The sequence below is a fragment of the Ahaetulla prasina genome, chromosome 1 (assembly GCF_028640845.1).
Source record: "Ahaetulla prasina isolate Xishuangbanna chromosome 1, ASM2864084v1, whole genome shotgun sequence".
Taxonomy (NCBI): domain Eukaryota; kingdom Metazoa; phylum Chordata; class Lepidosauria; order Squamata; family Colubridae; genus Ahaetulla; species Ahaetulla prasina.
In genome coordinates, this window is record NC_080539.1 from 175501294 (window position 1) to 175519318 (window position 18025).

The 18025-nt window shown below is 34.8% G+C and overlaps 1 protein-coding gene across 5 annotated transcripts in view; it reads right to left on the minus strand.

Moving 5' to 3' along the window:
- Nucleotides 1–18025, minus strand: part of MEIS1 (Meis homeobox 1) — a 203553-nt gene that overhangs the window by 50303 nt on the left and 135225 nt on the right. For all 5 annotated transcript variants that reach the window (XM_058182239.1, XM_058182230.1, XM_058182245.1 and 2 more), the window contains one exon: nucleotides 2234–2310. In XM_058182239.1, coding sequence (XP_058038222.1) covers nucleotides 2234–2310 — 77 coding nt within the window. The remainder of the gene's footprint in view (nucleotides 1–2233; nucleotides 2311–18025) is intronic.

The window sequence follows — 18025 nt, forward strand, 5'->3', positions numbered from 1 at the left end:
AACATACAATATAGTTTATATATTTCTAGCCAATCCTGACTCAGGGAATATGACCTGTTCACTTGAAGGGATCTGAGTTCTTCAAACAGGGCTAGAAAATAAAGCGGTACAAGCCCTAACAAAAACTACTTTCTAAATTCCTGCTCTAACCAACATGCCTTGTCTCATTTGAACTCTGATGAACTCTGCAATCTTTTTTTCCCTTTATTTCTTGGCCATTCTATTTTAATTTGGCTCTTAATCCCTTTTAATGCGACTCTTAAATAACTCATGTTTTAACATTTTGTTTTAGGTTATTAAACCCCACCCTTTAAGAAAATATTTACCGGGTTATTTACATACATAACACCACAGAAGTAATATTAAAATAAATGCACTGAATCCCAACAACATTACAGCTGATGATATAGAAGTAGAACTAAAATGAAACCAAATTCAAAATTCTGATTACCAGTATTCAATGTAAAATAAGGGCCATATTTGAAAACTTGCTTTCACAATATTTCCTTGGATTTATTACTAAGATAGGATTGCTAGTAGAAGAATAGAGATACCTGGATAGAGATACAACACTGCATTACAAATGTGCAAATGTCCAAATGTGTTCTCCCATTTATAAAGAAGCAGACAACACCATGATAACCTCATCATAAATTATTGTGTAAGTTTTTACCAATGCATGGCTGCAATGTGTTATAATTTGCCCACAAAGAGCAATTTCAGCAAACTTTGTAAGTAGTAGCATTGCATATTTGCAAAATTGCATACCCATTTTAAGGACCCAACAAAGTGAGATACAGACGTACAAGCCAGACATGTTCTTACAATAAATCTGCATCAAGTGTGCTTTTATATTCTGATGTCCTTATTAGTGATTAACACATAATTATTTATTATTTGGTACACTGCATTCAAAAAAAAATAAGTGTAAATCAACGCACAAAGCATTCTCTGATCTCATTGTTCAACATATTTAAAAGGCTACAGCAAATTGATCTCCTACGTCTGCTGTAAGGTCACACCAATTGATAACCTTTACAAGCTCTGATTATATGAGCCTGTCTGTGTCTTACAGATAGCACTTTGTGAATTAATCCTCTGAAGGCAAATATATTGTAAGTAGCTTGTTATCTCCAAAGTACTAAATTGAAGAATACATGGGATTATATTGACAGAAATTACATTTTCTATAATAAGAGTTTAATATATCTGAAGCCCCTCTCTCTGGTCTCTAGTCATTCTGTCTGTGAAAAGCTGGTTAATGCAGGTGCAATAAAGCATCAAAACCAAATTTATTCACTAAAATGGATTACCCTTGTAATCAAAGTCTCAGCAATATTAATCCCTGACACTTTTGGAATAATAAGAAAAGAGAAAAAAAAATGTAAAAATCTCTTTCACGTCACACTTGGAGCTTGCCTTGGCCATTTCCTGAATATTACTTCAAAGATGATAAGATTTCCATATCATAAACACTAATCTAAAATTATTGGGACAATTAATTAGATTCACTTAATTTTACATAGCGTTAGATTTCAATATAATTTAAATGCTGTTTCAGTGTGAAGCCCACAATTCATATCAAGAACAAATGGACTAAATTGTTTTTTTTTAACTGCAATTTTTCCCCTATTAAGAGCTATACTATTAGAAACAACAAAAACTTAATATATTTTAAGAAGTTTTATTTTTCCCTCCTAAACCAAGATTTGGGCATTTATATTTCTGCTTGTCTTTTTTACTAATTAGCTTATTAATAATTACGTTAACCAGTTTTCTCCCTCATAGCTTGAGAGACATTAAAAGGATTTAGACCGCTCTATGCTCAGCGGCAGCAATTCTGAATAACATTGCATGCAAACGTACACTAAAATGAGTATGAAATAACTATAATAATGGTCAATTCATTTGTAATTTCCTAGCTGTTGAGAAATTGATTTCCTGAAAGGTGGTCTAAAACAAATCCATTCTAGCCAATCACCATACAAACACAAAAAGAAACCTAACTATTTCCACTGCTGTGTAAAAGCCAATATCCATAACACAGGGAGAACAAAACCACTGGCTCCATTAGCTGAAAGCATTTTCTAGGCTAATGCTGGATTTGCCATACCTAAACTAGGAAAGAAAGAAAGTTACTGAAAGGTGGATCATCATAACGCAAACCATTAGCTGCAAGTTGCCAGAGGCTGCAATTCTGATACTGGGTAAATACTGAAGTATAATTACTTACCAATTGTTCACTTGAAGTATTGTCAGCCCTGTGTCTTGTGCCAACTGCTTTTTCTGTTCTTCTGAAGGGTAAGGGTGCTGCAGGACAAGTAAATATGCGTAAGTATCTCTACCTATGTATCTATAGTGTGGGTGTTTATTAAACAGTTTTTATTAGCCATTTTCTTGAATCATAAAAACGTAGCATCTATAATTAAAGATGAAAATGCTGAGGTGTGTCACTCTCATAATTATTAATGGACTACTACATCGTATAATTAATGGCAGTAAAAGACAAGTCAATTATAATGATTAGCGAAGTGTAGAAAGAACTGCCTGAGATACAAGTACTTTGATACTAAATGAAGTCAGTTGTTGTGCCAGAACTAAAATTTTAACTCTTCTTTAAACGAATCATGCCTACTGTCATTTTCCGCATCTTGAATAAATAACTTCTTTCATATTCATGTTTTATGCCAATGTTTGGCATATTTCTTTCTTGAATGTATTTTTGTTCTAATGATTCAATCCAGCTGTCTAACTTTTGATTAAAATCAGTGATTGTATACACTGCTCAGAATTCAATTGCTGTTAAGATTAAGGAATACAAATAATACATCAGCAATTCCACTAATTTCAGCACTAAGTTTAGGAAGATTCTTTCTTGCTTTTCTACAGCTTCATGTTGCATGTTTGTATACATTCATTATATGGGGATATACTGATATAATTTACAGTAAAATTATAAACATTTTAAGATAGATCTCAGAGGCAATACTGTTTTCAGTTAAATATCAGCCTAACTTGAAGTTCCGCTTTCAATGAAAAAAATACCACCCAGTGTTGGCATTGCTATGATCATAATTCAAAAAAGGGAAAGATTTTTAGTTCTAAAAAATAATAATCAAAGGCTGAATGCTTTATTCACATTTTCTCCTGAAAAAATACAAAAATCATAAGCACTTCAACATTTTGATGTTAACATTTTGCCTTAATAAATAAATATTGTGGCGAGTACATTTTTTGAGTTGTTCAGGTTGTAGTAATCACTGTGCCATCATTTTTGTAAATATTCCAAGGTTATCTAGGTTTATATAGTGAAAAAAGGGCTATTTTAATACTCTTACGAATGATTTCATCATTTTTAAAAACATACACATAACAACAACAACAACAAAAGAAACATTAACTGACAGATCAATGATTCACAATGATTTTGGTTTTTATTTCTAACAGTATTCCAAATTCTGAAAACTTATATTGTTCGGTGAAAGCCTACTCTTGGGTCAGTAACAATGGCCAGAAAGCTGTTCCAGGGCTGGACATTTCAGCTTTCCAACACTGAAACAAAAAGGGCTGTAAGAGGTAATAAAGGAAAACTTAAGCACTATTGTAGCTTGACAGTTTAAGATGAACTATGCAGCTAAAAGACATTTACATGAAAAGAAGCTTATATGCTTTATTTTAGAGAAATAGTAAAAGAAAATAAACATTGGATGATGACAGATGATGGAAATCTATATAAGCTATACTCAGAAATCATGAGTGTAGGACAGTGGTGGGTTGCTACCAGTTCACCCCGGATCTGGTGAACTGGTAGCGGCGGTGACAGAAGGCTCCGCCCACCCGCCCGGACACTTCTGCACATGCACACGTGAGCACGCGCACACCCACGAGCAAACCGGTAGCAATAGGATTTGTAACCCACTACTGGTGTAGGGGCTTTGGATCACTTCATTCCCTAGGAACTTATGTTGCCCACCTATGCTTTATAATAGTGCGTTAGGCTAGGTTAATGGCCCTAGCTTTTGATATTATTAAACTCTTGCTATCACTGAAAAATGGTTGCAGGAATTGGGTATGTCTAGTATAGTGAAAAGAAGGACTACGGGTGACTAGAGTGTTCCAATATTTGAGGGGCTGCCACAAAGAAGAGGGGGTCAACCTATTTTCCAAAGCATCAGAAGGCAAGACAAGATGGTTGGAAACTAACCAGGGAGAAAAGCAACCTCGAACTAAGGAGAAATTTCCTGACAATGAGAACAATAAACAGTGGAACAGATTGCCTTCAGAAGTTGTGGGTACTCCATCACTGGAAGCTTTTAAAGAGACAGGATAGTCAATTGTCTGAAGTGGTATAGCTTGAACGAGGGGTTGGACTAGAAGACCTCCAAGGTCCCTTCCAACTCTGTTATACCATTCTGTTCTGTTCACTGGGCTCATTCTGATCATTTTCTGTAGTACTGCAATTATTCTTAAATTTGAGATTCTACTCTCAAATTGTTTTGGGGAGTTTGCAGTTACTTAGACGTAACTGCTGCTTAATTCAAAACCCTTTTCTTTCTCATATTGTTTTACCACCTTGCAACAGATCCAGTTTTACATATATCTCAGCAAGCTATGCCTAATTCCATGCAAAAAGCAAGAATTTCCAAGACAGCCTCAAACTACTGAGACTGAGAATTCTGTCTCCATGAAGCAATTTTCAATTGTTCTGGACCGTTTTGAAATAGATAAAATTAGCCATCCGAATAATATAACTACTGTAAACAAAACACATGCACACACAGCCACATGCCTGAGTATACTAAAATATTAGAACAAAATTATTTCAAATTGTAATATGTTTTCAGTCATCTGATCCTTCTTTCATGCTCCTCTTCCCTCCCCTCCCCCACTGTCTGGTTATTGGCTTAACATCAATGTTCAGTTTCACAAAAAAACTGTAATTGCGATAATCACATGAAAGCCATTATTTCATGGAGATAATCTCTCCCAGGGGGAAAAAAATCATAATGAGGCTGGTTCTTTAAAAAAAATCCAAAATGTTTCATATGCTTGAAACATTAATTTTTATAATACAATTATTGTAAGGAAGTAAGAATTTATTCCTTTTACATTGTAAGAAAGGCACTAAATAGACCAAGAATGAACATGCCACAGGCTAGGTAGGTCATGTTAAAAACATTCAAAGCATTGTTGATTTCTCATCCTTGAGGCAAGGAAGGCACATACTACAGGCTATAGGAGATAAGGCGCTGCAGCAGAAGAATGGGTGATATCCCAGATAACTACTATTTTAACATTAAAACGGGAAATTCATTACGCAGAATGGCAGATTTAATCTATCAGTCATTCCTACTTTGCACTATCATCGGTTGTTGTTGTTATTGTTTCAAAGGAGGGAATCCTATTTAAAATCAGTCAATTATTAACATCCCACTGGTTTTAGCTAAAGAAGCATACTTATCACCGAGATCACTTTGAGATATCAAAGGAGATTTGGCCACTGTTCAATAAACACTGACTTGAGATCTTTACTTTTGATGTGTACATTAGCCTCATACCATTATCTCTTAAAAGCTTAATTATTTGCACACAATTGATCAAGATGGAACTTGAGAAAGGATTCACTCAAGTCTCTGGGAGAGCTGCAACACATTAGAAGAGAAAACAAAATCACATTTACATTTTAAAATAAGAATTAGTGATTAGGACTAATCCTAATATATCCTAATATATGGCTCTGGTAGCCAGAAAATAGCTTTGGCTATCAGAGCAGTAGCCAAAGCTCTTCTTTCTGGAATGTTTTTTTTTTCCAGCTTCATTAACACTTTCAAATGGAAAAAAGCTATAAAACACTGATTATGTATTGTCAGATTTATGCTCCCTTCCCTGAATCAATCCAACGTGATGCATATTTAAAAAACCCAGTATGTATGTATGTAGATATGTAAATATGTAGGTATGTCTCTCTCTCTCTCTCTCTCTCTCTCTCCATACATACATAGATACTTGAAGAGACAGACATCACGATCTCCGGAACTTAAAATATATTATCCATTTAGCTTTTGTTAGCCTCTGCTAACATCGTCAGAGTGTAAAAAACATCATTGAAGAGATATTCGCCTTTGTGCATCATCGATCAATTTGGCCATTTTTAGGATAGTTCGAGATATGTGTATGTGTGTGTGTGAGTGTGTTTCAAATTACATGTGAGCTAATTCAGTTCAAAAGCTTCACAACAGAATTCTGATAGCAGTGACTTTAATGAATTTATTATTTATTCAAAAATAAATCAGAAGTTATTTCATACTATTTAAAAATCATCACCATCACTATTTTAGACATTTTCTATCCACTGCAGGATGAAAGTCTCTTCTGTGTGTTTTCAGCCAATATGGTCCTGAGCTTTCTTTTGCTAATTGGACCCGGAATACTTGCTGATGTTGTCACTTCATCTTGTTTTAGGCCTCTTGTGTGGACACTTTTTATCAAATGGAATCCATTCTATGACTGCCTTAGTCATACAAATGCATTTCAGAATATATTGTACATTGCCTTGTTTAAGGAAACAAGAATGGCTGATTTCAAGTGACTTGAGGGGAGTTTTGGCAAATGAAAAACATCTTCTGGGAAAACCACAGCAAAGCCCAAGGAATCAGTCAGTTCCTTGCAACCTCTCCAGATAAGGACAGGGCGAGAGATTGCCCACATGTGGCTGCTTCTCATGAAGAGACTACAGAACAGCAGTTTTCAGTGGGTTTGAGCACCAGGAGATGAAGGGATCAGTTACCTTGCTCACAAGTGCAGCAAAGCCTTTTAAAGAACACTAAATTCACAAGCTTCATTTTCTAATCACTTTTGGAAATCATTTCTTAAAGCTATTAGCCACCTTCAGAATGACAAGTTTTAAATGTTGTCAGGATGAGCTTATCTTCAACTCTGACCAAAAGAAAAATAATTGCAACCTTACAAACTTAAAATTTTTTAAATAAACAGCAAAAAGATATCAAAATAACATTTTGATCTAAGAAAGTTACAAGTGAATTAAAAGTCCAAATAAATTTGGAATATTGACTTTTACTATAAGTTTGTGGAAATAACTATAAAACTGAATAGCTTCTCATGGGAAGCAGACTTGTTCTGGCTAACTTTGCTGTTGTGTTTTTTATCAGGGCAACCTGGTCTATCCAAATATGGGACAGAGCATTCTGCTTCTGCTTTCGTCTTTCAGCCCCAATCCAGGAGCCTTCGCAGGCAGTCTCTTTCAAGACAAACTATTTTTGTGTTAAATTTATATTTACCGACAAAGAAATAAAGGGAGATTTTTATTATACTGGAAATAAATTAGAAAATTAGAAATAAAGGGAGACTTGGAATATTGCATCCAGTTTTGGTCGCCACGATGTAAAAAAGATGTTGAGACTCTAGAAAGAGTGTAGAGAAAAGCAACAAAGATGATTAGGGGACTGGAGGCTAAAACATATGAAGAACAGTTGCAAGAACTGGATATGTCTAGTTTAATAAAAAGAAGGACTAGGGGAGACATGATAACAGTATTCCAATATCTCAGGGGTTGCCACAAAGAAGAGGGGGTCAAGCTATTCTCCAAAGCACCTGAGGGCAGAACAAGAAGCAATGGGTGGAAACTGATCAAGGAAAGAAGCAACTTAGAACTAAGGAGAAATTTCCTGACAGTCAGGACAATTAATGAGTGGAACAACTTGCTTGCAGAAGTTGTAAATGCCCCAACACTGGAAATTTTTAAAAAGATGTTGGATAACCATTTGTCTGAAGTGGTGTAAGGTTTCCTGCCTGGCAGGGGGTTGGACTAGAAGACCTCCAAGGTCCCTTCCAACTCTGTTGTTGTTGTTGTTATTGTTGTTGTTATAGATCTATTTCAAGCTATTTGCTATTGTAAGTTATTACAAAGATAAGCAACTTTATGATTTTAGAAACTAAACACTAGAGGGGTTTAAAGCATCTAAACAAAAGGGAAAAAAAGAAAAATATTCTTCATGATGGTTAGTTAATATTGGGAGTTCTTAAATGACCCAAAACATTATAACATCAGAAACATTAAAGGAAATATTTGAATAATGGATCAGAAGATAGTAACTGCAATATTGTGTTGGTAATGATACCTGCTTTTATGAATAGACTAAGATGTTAATGAAGAACTGACAGATGTAAACCAAATTTTATCTGAAAAGACAGAAAAAGTATCAAAGGTAGTACTACAAATGACAAGCCAAGATAATGATTGGGAAAACAATATTTGATATACAAAACAAACTGGCTTTAGTTTTAAAAATGAAAAAGAAGATACAAATGACAAACAAGGAGAATGAAATTACTGGGTTTACAAAAGAAGTTTGTTAAAGCCTTGAAGAAACCTGTGTGATGGGATAAAGAATTAAAGATAAATCAAATCCTACAACAATATTTGCAGATTAAGACTGTTAGAAGTAAAAGGAACGGAGGAAGAAACATAATGTTGGTTTATTTGATCAAAGTTAAAATAAGCTCTCTCTTTTTTTTTTGACAAAGTTCTGGCAAAGTTGTTTAAGGACTTTTTGCTGACACCAGGATTAAAAAGTTGACTTACTGGATCTGCTTCTAGCTAAAGAATGGGTATGAGAGAAAGAGATATTTGTTTGCAGTTTGTAATTTATAAGAGACAGATGGAGTGTTATCAAATTTATTTAAATTTGTGATGAAGGTTGGAAGTCACTTCTTTATATATTTTTCTTTTTCTTTCCTTTATTCCTGCACTTTTGCTGCTTTTTTCTATTCTATTCTCTTTCTGTAAGTTTAGTTTGTGTTGTAATCAATACTATTAATATAAATTATATTTTTAAAAAAGAGCATGACTGATCCCTTTTCTCAGAGTAATAACAACAGAAACTCTTGCAGCACCTTAAAAACATTATTTTAAAAGCTTCTGTGGATCACAGTCCTCTCAGAATAGTGTAAACAAATAAACAGTTGAAATGGTATTTTGCCACCCACTTCCAGAAGGTTTCTGCTTGAGTCTCACATGGTTTTAACTATTATACACTTTCCTTAAAAGGATCACATTTGTAATTTAGAGGTGCTCATTGATCCATCTTTATTGTAGAAGCACAAGTGACCTCTGTAGCCTGGAAGCCTTTTACAAGGTTAGATATCTGAGCAGAGATAATCTTGTTTCAGATATCCTTGCCCTGGTGACCCTCTTTGGTGTACTGTAATGTATTGCATCTACTATTGGCCTGTTGATGGGGTTGTAGAAATTGAAGTCTAAGGGGAAAAAAATCAAAGATACCCAAGAGTGGTAATCTAACACAGAATAAGCAGGGATGTTCAACTTGAGGATAGGGCTATGACCAGAGTGAAACCTCATTAACACTAGTTTGCCAAGTAGGGTCCTTTGACAAAAGTTTCCAGAGTTCAAGTCCAAGAAACCTTAATGTCAATTATGTCCTTAAATTTATATAATCTAGCGCAAGATCATATCCATACGCCTAGAAAGGTAGACGTTTTGCAATTGCATGTGGAATATACTAAATTACACATTCTAACATTCTAAATTTTCTTCCTTAAAATTCTAATTCCACTATTTCATTATAACAGAGACTTGCTTTCTTGGCCAAGATATAAAATAAAACAGGAGAAAAGAGCAGCAAGTGTCATGAGTTAGTAAGTTATATTTTAAAAAGATAGAAAATGACAATGAAAAGCATGAGCTGGTTATTGAAAATGCTGCCAGCATTCACTGAATTTGTGTTAGCTTTTAATAAAAACAAAGGTTTTGCCGTGTTTGAAATAAACTGAATGTACCCATAAAAGTTGGCTTGTGATAAATTTGAATATATAATCAAGATGTTGTATCCTTTATGGTCATTTGATCTCACTCTCTGTTGTATCCCAAATATGACTTTAACATCTAACATGTGAGGGGGGGGGTTATATTGAATTTTGTGCAACTGTTTGTCTTGTTTTAATATTGCTGCATCAATTGTAATGCACAGATTAACTGACTAGCTGTTCATTTAAATAATTCATATATTAAGGATACATTGTGATGGGGGTGTATACATGTTAATTGAATAACATTATTTCATAAATGAATGGAACTTTCAACTGTGCTAAATCTTTTTTGTTCCCTATCAAGCAAAGCTAGTAATACTATTGTGCTAGTAATACATGTTTTGCTTCTGGAATATTTTAACTCATGAAAATTATGTTCATTATAATACATTCATGAAGACTTTTTTGTTTTAAACCATAATGCTTTCTTATTCTTTTTTTCAACTTCATGAATTACTTTTGCGGTTTGAATGAACCTTTTTTGTGTCCTGACTGCATATTATCAAAGAGACATTTTGTGCCTCTCATTTGCATTAAAAAGCAGGGCACAGTATAGTCTAAGAACATAGCTTGAATTTATAGTAGTTGAGTCTTTGCCTCCTGATACAAAGGCAAACCAAAAAGGACAACTAAGGTGTCTCCTAAAATTCTTTCAAACACTATAAACTAAATTACAAGATTTCAGCCTGCTTTCTTATTTCTCACTTAGTAGTATTTGGATGGAAAATTTTAAAAAAAAAAAGAGCCAAGAAACAGCTTGCTTTTCTTTTTACCCACTTACAGAAAAATATGCAGAAAATATTTTGCATTCTGTTATAATTGATTAAGAAAATAAAAGTTTAATTTTGCTTTCCCCACAAAAACTAAAAACAGAAAACCTTTAAAGAAAAGTAATGATGAAATGTCCTTTTACGGAAAATATATGATAAATAATTTAATACTTTGTGGAAGCAAATCTAAAGTGACTTATCCTTTCCATCTTTCTCTTAAACAAAAATATTTATTTATTTATTTTTATTTGTTTATTTTGTCGAGTACATATTAGATAATATATATAAGTATAAGCATGAACTGAATACAGAAAATGAATACAATTAAAGGGAACATTAGGACAGGGACAGTAGGCACGCTGGTGCTCTTATGCACACCCCTTACAGACCTCTAAGGAATGGGGTGAGGTCAACAGTAGACAATCTTAGGTTAAAGTTTTGGGGATTTTGGGAAAAGACCACAGAGTCTGGTAGTGCATTCCAGGCATTAACAACTCTGTTACTGAAGTCATATTTTCTGCAATTGAGATTGAATTGGTTCACTTTAAGTTTGTATCTATTGTGTGTTTGTGTATTGTTGTGGTTGAAGCTGAAGTAGTCATTGACAGGAAGGACATTGTAGCAGATGATTTTATGAGCTATGCTCAGGTCATACCGAAGGCGGCATAGTTCTAAATTTTCTAAACCAGAATTTCAAGTCTGGTGGCATAAGGTGAATATATATGTGAATATGTCTCTGTGTTGATATGCATATGTCTGTGTATGTGTATCTGCACTCTGCACAGTATGTATACATATGTGTCTGTGTGTTTGTGCATGTGTGTCTGTGCATATGTCTGTTCTCATGTATATAATCTGTTTACTGTGAAATAAACCAAGCATATTAGTTGCGATTTGGGCAAAATGCCATATACATATATTAAGATGAAATATTTTTAAACTCTAGCTCAGCACCTAAACAGTTCACAGACATATCTGTGTCATTTTTTTATTTTTTGATAATGCTTTCCAGCACATTTTTTGGTCATTCCTTCTAAACCGGAGATTTCTATTCACATACTAATATGGCCCTACCCTGCTCAGGTTTTGCTGAAATCAGTCAAGGTTGCCACTAATTGGATGATAAAATAATGAACTTCCTCAATGCTGTCAATATCTTACTGATTATAGTTATATTCTGCATATCTGTGGAAAAGAAATGAAAGGTGCTCTAATATTTAAAGCCTCCTCCTTTTAAGAACCATCAGCCTGCACATAGTGAACAACAAAAACCTATTGCTTACATACAAAAGAGGTTAAATATAATCGGCACCAACACAGCAATCAAATCAAAGCTTGGTAGAAAGGAAGGAAGGGCTCAATGCAACAGTGAACAGAAACAGTGTCCAGGAAATACCAGATGTTTATAAAAAGCATATTAAAATCATTGAATGCTGGGGCAATACAAGAGTCTTTAATGACAGCTTTCCATGAATCCCATGCTATAAGTCAAAGTTCTCTGCTCCACAGGCAGTGAATTGCCCTTTTCTGTGCACACATGTGCACACATACACAAACTTCTTGGACTCCAGTTCTTATGGACACAGGAAGTGCTCATCTGCTGGAAACTCACTGTATCCAAATACAAAGAAACGCACATTTCTCCTGATTACTGTGCTTTTTACACTTTTGTATATCTTATTCCAAATATGCCTCAACAGATGGCAGCACCTTGCTGACCTCTTCTCCAATCGGAGGCTACTTAAAGGGGCCTGGTAAAAATTTCTTTGGGGAACACCAAAAGGAATTTCAGAGCTATAGTTACACAGGAAGACTGAACAAAACATTCAACAGCAAATCATTTCACTTGTTTTACCAACAGAAGAGTATGAAGTTTCCACAAAGAAATCAAGAATCAAGCACAAGTCAAAAGAGACTTTACCTTCCTCTTTAACATGACCATGACCCCTGATGTGTGGGGTGCTTCAGGGTTCCCCTCTTTTGTTTAACATTTACATGAAGTTATTTATCAGTTCAGAGTTCGGTTTTATCAGTATGTGGATGACACCCAATGTACATCACAATCCCAAGCTGTGCAGGTAAAGGTGTCAATGTACTAACCAGGAGACTGGAGGCTCAGACATTTGAAGAATGGTTGCAAGAACTGGGTATGTCTAGTTTAATGAAAAAAAGGATTGGGGGGACATGGTAGCAGTTTTCCAATATCTAAGGGGCTGCCACAAAGAGGAGAGGGTCAACCTATTCGCCAAAGCACCTGAAGGCAGAACAAAAAGCAATGAATAAAAACTAATCAAGCCTAAATTCTCATTGAATGTTCATTGAATGAAAACTAATCAAGGACAAAACCAACCGAGAAAGAAGGAGAAATTACTTGACAGAGAGAACAATTAATCAGTGGAACAGTTTACCTCCAGAAGTTGTGGGTGCTTCCTCACTGGAGATTTTTAAAGAAATTGGACAACCATTTGCCTGAAATAGCTAGGCTAGGGTCTCCTATTGAGTATGGGGTTAGACTAGAAGACCTCCAAGGACACTACCAATTCTTTTATTCTGTAATTTACTGTATTGTGTTAGCAACATGTTTTTCAGTAATTTCTATCATGTATGGAACAAATTGCTAAAAATTTATTTCCAAATTATGTTAGCCTAAATTCTCAAATAAGATGTTTATTAATCCATGCTCTTTTTCCATATGTTATTTCCATGGGTTTTTCATGACATGTGCTTCCAGAATGTTGAAACAGATTCCTAAACTACAGCCACTTTTAATACCTTTAGGAAGGATTTTAAAATATATTACAATCCACTTTATAATAGAAGAAAGTAATCAGAGCCTGTGCAATATTATAAAATATGATCTTAACCAAGCAGGTAATATGTAGAGTTTCAAATGTTTTATTATTTATGGATATTTTTATTAATTTGAATTGTCTTATATGTTAAGTATGCCAGGGCATGAGATTCCATGTATCTTAATTAGTTTTGCTCTTTTAGTGATTACAAATTAGTTTTTATTAGATTGTTCTTTTGTAATTTTACTATGTAAAGATTTGTAATTATTAGTTGCCTTTTCCGTTTTGATGTTTTAATTGTGTCTTAAATTGGTTATTACATACTGCACTGAAGGAACTCAGTAAGACATGGAAAGAATTACAGCAATACCCTGAGTCATAATTTGGAAAGGGAAAATTTATTAAATAACATAATTCTTTTCCATCAGTTTTCCACAAGAGCAACAGAAAATATACAAACTTTTAAGGTGTTAATAAGGATATATGGGTAGTTAGAACAGTTATTCCTGATTAATTATAATTGCTTTGCTTCATGTTGGGCATATGTTTAATAAATAAGGCTCCTTGGCTGTTTTTGAATGCCCTACTTTTAACTTCTGTAAGGACTCTACTTCTCTGAAGCATCTGCCGCTTGAAAAGGATACGAGTTATTGAAAGGGGGCAAGATTAAGAACAAGGAAGGAGTAGATCAGATGCTTGTTTCTCCTCTACTCATTTTTCTCAATTTTAAAAAAAAAACTGTAGTTCAAAACTTAATGAAGCTGATATTAGTTAATTCTAGAGTGAGTTGCAAAAATTTTCAGAATTTAGTCCTGATGTAAAATGTAAACTGGCTAGGAAAACCATTTGGTCCCTTTCCATGATTACAGGGAGAATGCTTAAGAGACTAAGGAAGTGATGATCCATGATAAATACTTTACCACCCAACAGTGTTTAAGGTAAAGGTAATGGTTCCCCTTGCACATATGTGCTAGTCATTCCCGACTCTAGAGGGCAGTGCTCATTTCTGTTTCAAAGCCGAAGAGCCAGCGCTGTCCAAAGACGTCTCCGTGGTCATGTGGCCGGCATGACTCAACGCCAAAGACGCACGGAACGCTGTTACCTTCCCACCAAAGATGGACCCTATTTTTCTACTTGCATTTTTTACATGCTTTCGAACTGCTAGGTTAGCAGAAGCTGGGACAAGTAACATGAGCTCACCCCATTATCCAGCACTAGGGATTTGAACCACTGAACTGCTGACCTTTTGATTGACAAGTCAACGTCTTAGGCACTGAGCCACCGCGTCCCATCAACAATGTTTAGCAGATGCCTATAGCTGGTATTAGCTACTGTACCACTGAAAGATTACAGCTTGAAAAATGGACTGGGAAAACCCTGGCCTCCATCATTGTTAGTTGCTTTGTTCTCCACTCCTGTCTTCTTGCATTATTAACTATAACTAGCAATGTGGTAAACCTAGCTATAAAGTTATGGTCTCCTTTGAGTCAAATTCAACTCTTTGTGACTTGACAGACACATTCACACAGTTTTCTTGGCAAGCATATAAGCAAATGGGTTGCCACTTCCTTCTGCAATGTTTTCAAACTTCTTAGTCTAGCCTAAAGTCTCAGATTTTCTGGTGGTTGCCTATCCAGCTATCTGACTCTGCTTCCAGGAGCCTCCAAGCTCAAATAAAGTCAACCAGGTGCTACCAATATAGCTGTCAATACTACGTTTAAAGCATTGCATGAACGGTAGGAGGGGAGAAAGGTAAAATACATGCAACTATAAATGTGTCATTTCTAGATTTCTTAAGATACACTAATTTAAGTGGGTTTCTATTCTAGCCTCTTGTCATTCATGCAAGCTACTTTTGTAGATCTCCTGAATATGTTAAAAGCTTTGAATCAGGAGAACTCCCCCCCGCCCAATTTATGCACACATTTATTTTACAAATTATGATTAATTCTATTGATGGTTTTATAATATTCTATATCAATTGTAGATGATGAAGAAGGGAATGAAAAAGTTATATTGAAGGAGAAAAAGCAAAAGATTACGTCTACAAGAAGAAAACCATTTCCTTTTAATTTTAAATATGCAGAAACAGCATACACTGGAAATGCTAAAGGCTGCATTTCTCTTTATGATTATGCTGTAATAAATTGGATTGCTACGAGGAGATTTATAATGCAATTGCTTTAATCCAAACTATTTCACCCACTTATAAAAATTGGTATAATATATACAAAGGACTGTAATGAAAGGATATTTGAAAGCAACACAGAGCTCTATCAGTGGCAACAATTATGATTGTATTAATCCTGTATGCATTGAAACTTGCTTGCATACTACAATCCATTTATTGTGAGGCATTTATTGTGAGGCGTTTGTAAAGCATTTAACTATGTAAATCTAGTTGAAGAAATTACGTTTTGTTGACTTTTATTTCTAAAAAGTAAGGAGTATTGTATGTAATATAGCCGAGTGATGGGTTTCTCTCTTTTTTTCTATAGTTGAGGTATGATAATACATTTATATCCTCCCTTTTTTCCATCATGAACCTAAAGCATGTCTACTGGAGTTTCTCAGATGGTTTCAAATCCAAGTAACTCACTAGAATCAGACTAGCATAGTTTCAGCAAAATGATGGTTCATGTGCCCTTGGACCAGACACAAGAGCTCAAGTACTGACAAATTAATAGGCTGCATATAAAGGATATCAGCTCGGCTCATTAATTAAAAATTCACAGATGATAAATTATCTTAAATGTAGCACAGTAAAGAGATGAAATATTACATGCAAGCAACACTGAGACAATTACTTAGTAAAAGCATTTCCAGTCAATTATAACAGCCACATGAATTTAAACCAAATTTTTAATTAATTAAAGTTTCCACCAAAAAGCTACCTGGAGACCTTTTAGGATATTAATGAAAATAACTATGTAATCAAGGGGAAAAAATCATTTCTTTCCCAAATGTCTATAAAAAGTTTGATGAAAGGAAATGTATTGTTTTTAGACAATACAAGCTAGATTTCTTCAAGTAAATATTTCAGGACTAGAAGTTGAGGTTTTAATTAATAGTTTCATGCTTTAATCTAAGCAGTTTTGACAAGCTTAAAGATGCATCCCATGTATGATTAGAATTGTCCCTTTAACCAATTTATTTTAGATTTTTATGGCACCTTTTTTTAAAGCTATTGATTTGTTTGAATTTTTTTTTAGAGATACACAAGTTAGGGTGACAAACATATTCAATACTCCTTCCTCCTCCTGTTTTCCTCAACCCTATGAGATAGGTTGGGCTGAAAGAGAGCGGCTGGCCCAAAGTGACCAAGCCAAGTTTTTTGTGCCTAAAGTAGGATTAGAACTCACACTCTCCTGATTTCTAGGCCAGCACCTTAACCACTACTGGTTAAGGTGCTGGCCTTTCTTACTGTGCTGTTTGTATTTCAAGACTTCCCTTTGTATACATTGATAACAAATGTTTTGCTATATAGGCAGTCCTCCACTTAAGGAATATGGTTGCAAGTCATTATAGTCACAAGTCGAAGCATTTTTTGACATTTTTTTTTCTTTGCAATTTGTTGATAACCAACACTGCATCAGATTTCCCCAATGGGTGTTTTTGAAAGAAACCAGAAGTAAATTCTGGGAACCAACAAAAAATGTCACAAATCACAGTCGTGTGGCCTTGGGATGCTGCAAATGGCTATAAAGGCAAGGATCCCAAATGCAATAATGTGTCTACCAAGGGACAGGGTGTGGCTGTCATAACTTTGAAAACAAGTCATAAGTAGGTTTGGCAGGATGTGTGTCTATCTGTTGTAAATTCAAACGGTCATTAAGCAACTGGGCGTAAGTCAAGGACCACTTGTACTTGTGCACCACAAAATTATAGTAAATAAGGATAAGCAAGCGTTCTCAATTGAGCAATCTTTCTTATATGTGGGTTTAACATGTACAAAGTGCAAACACATCCTTCAAAAAAGATGATATAAATTGAATATAAGCTTCTCCGCTTCCTGTGGCAGTTGTAAACTTTTGAAATTTATATCTATACTCAGTCTGTGAAATTGGGATCGAGCAGTCATTCCGTAGGTTGCTAGATCATCTGTGATATTTGTCTGTACACTCTGCAGGAAAGAGAGACAATCTACCCCTGGAGGCTGCTGGATATGGACAAATTTCTAAGACCTGATCAGGTCAGGTCATTATTTTTCTGTTCTGCAAAGTTCTTGAACAAAACAATGTAAAACTTTGTACTCTCAATTTTAGAAATGTCGTGAAGAAGGTCACTTGAATGTGTATCAGTGTTTCAACATATTTATAGGCAGAGATACTGTGGATGAAGATAACTGTGGTGTTGAGCTATTTTAGCGACAAGTTATATCTTTCAGCTCTTGCATCCTGAGGAAATGGATAAACTGTTTGGAGAACTTACTACTTGCTCTCCCTTATGAGAATCTGTCAGGGTTGAAATGTGCATGTGGATCTCAGCTGTATCTACTGTAGCTTTGGGTAAAAAAAAAAAAAACCCTGAAAAAAGCTTTTGTTGAAGTTTAGATCCAATTGTTTCGGAGGACTGATGTTAAATATCAAATGTATCACAACTGAAATGTATGGTTGT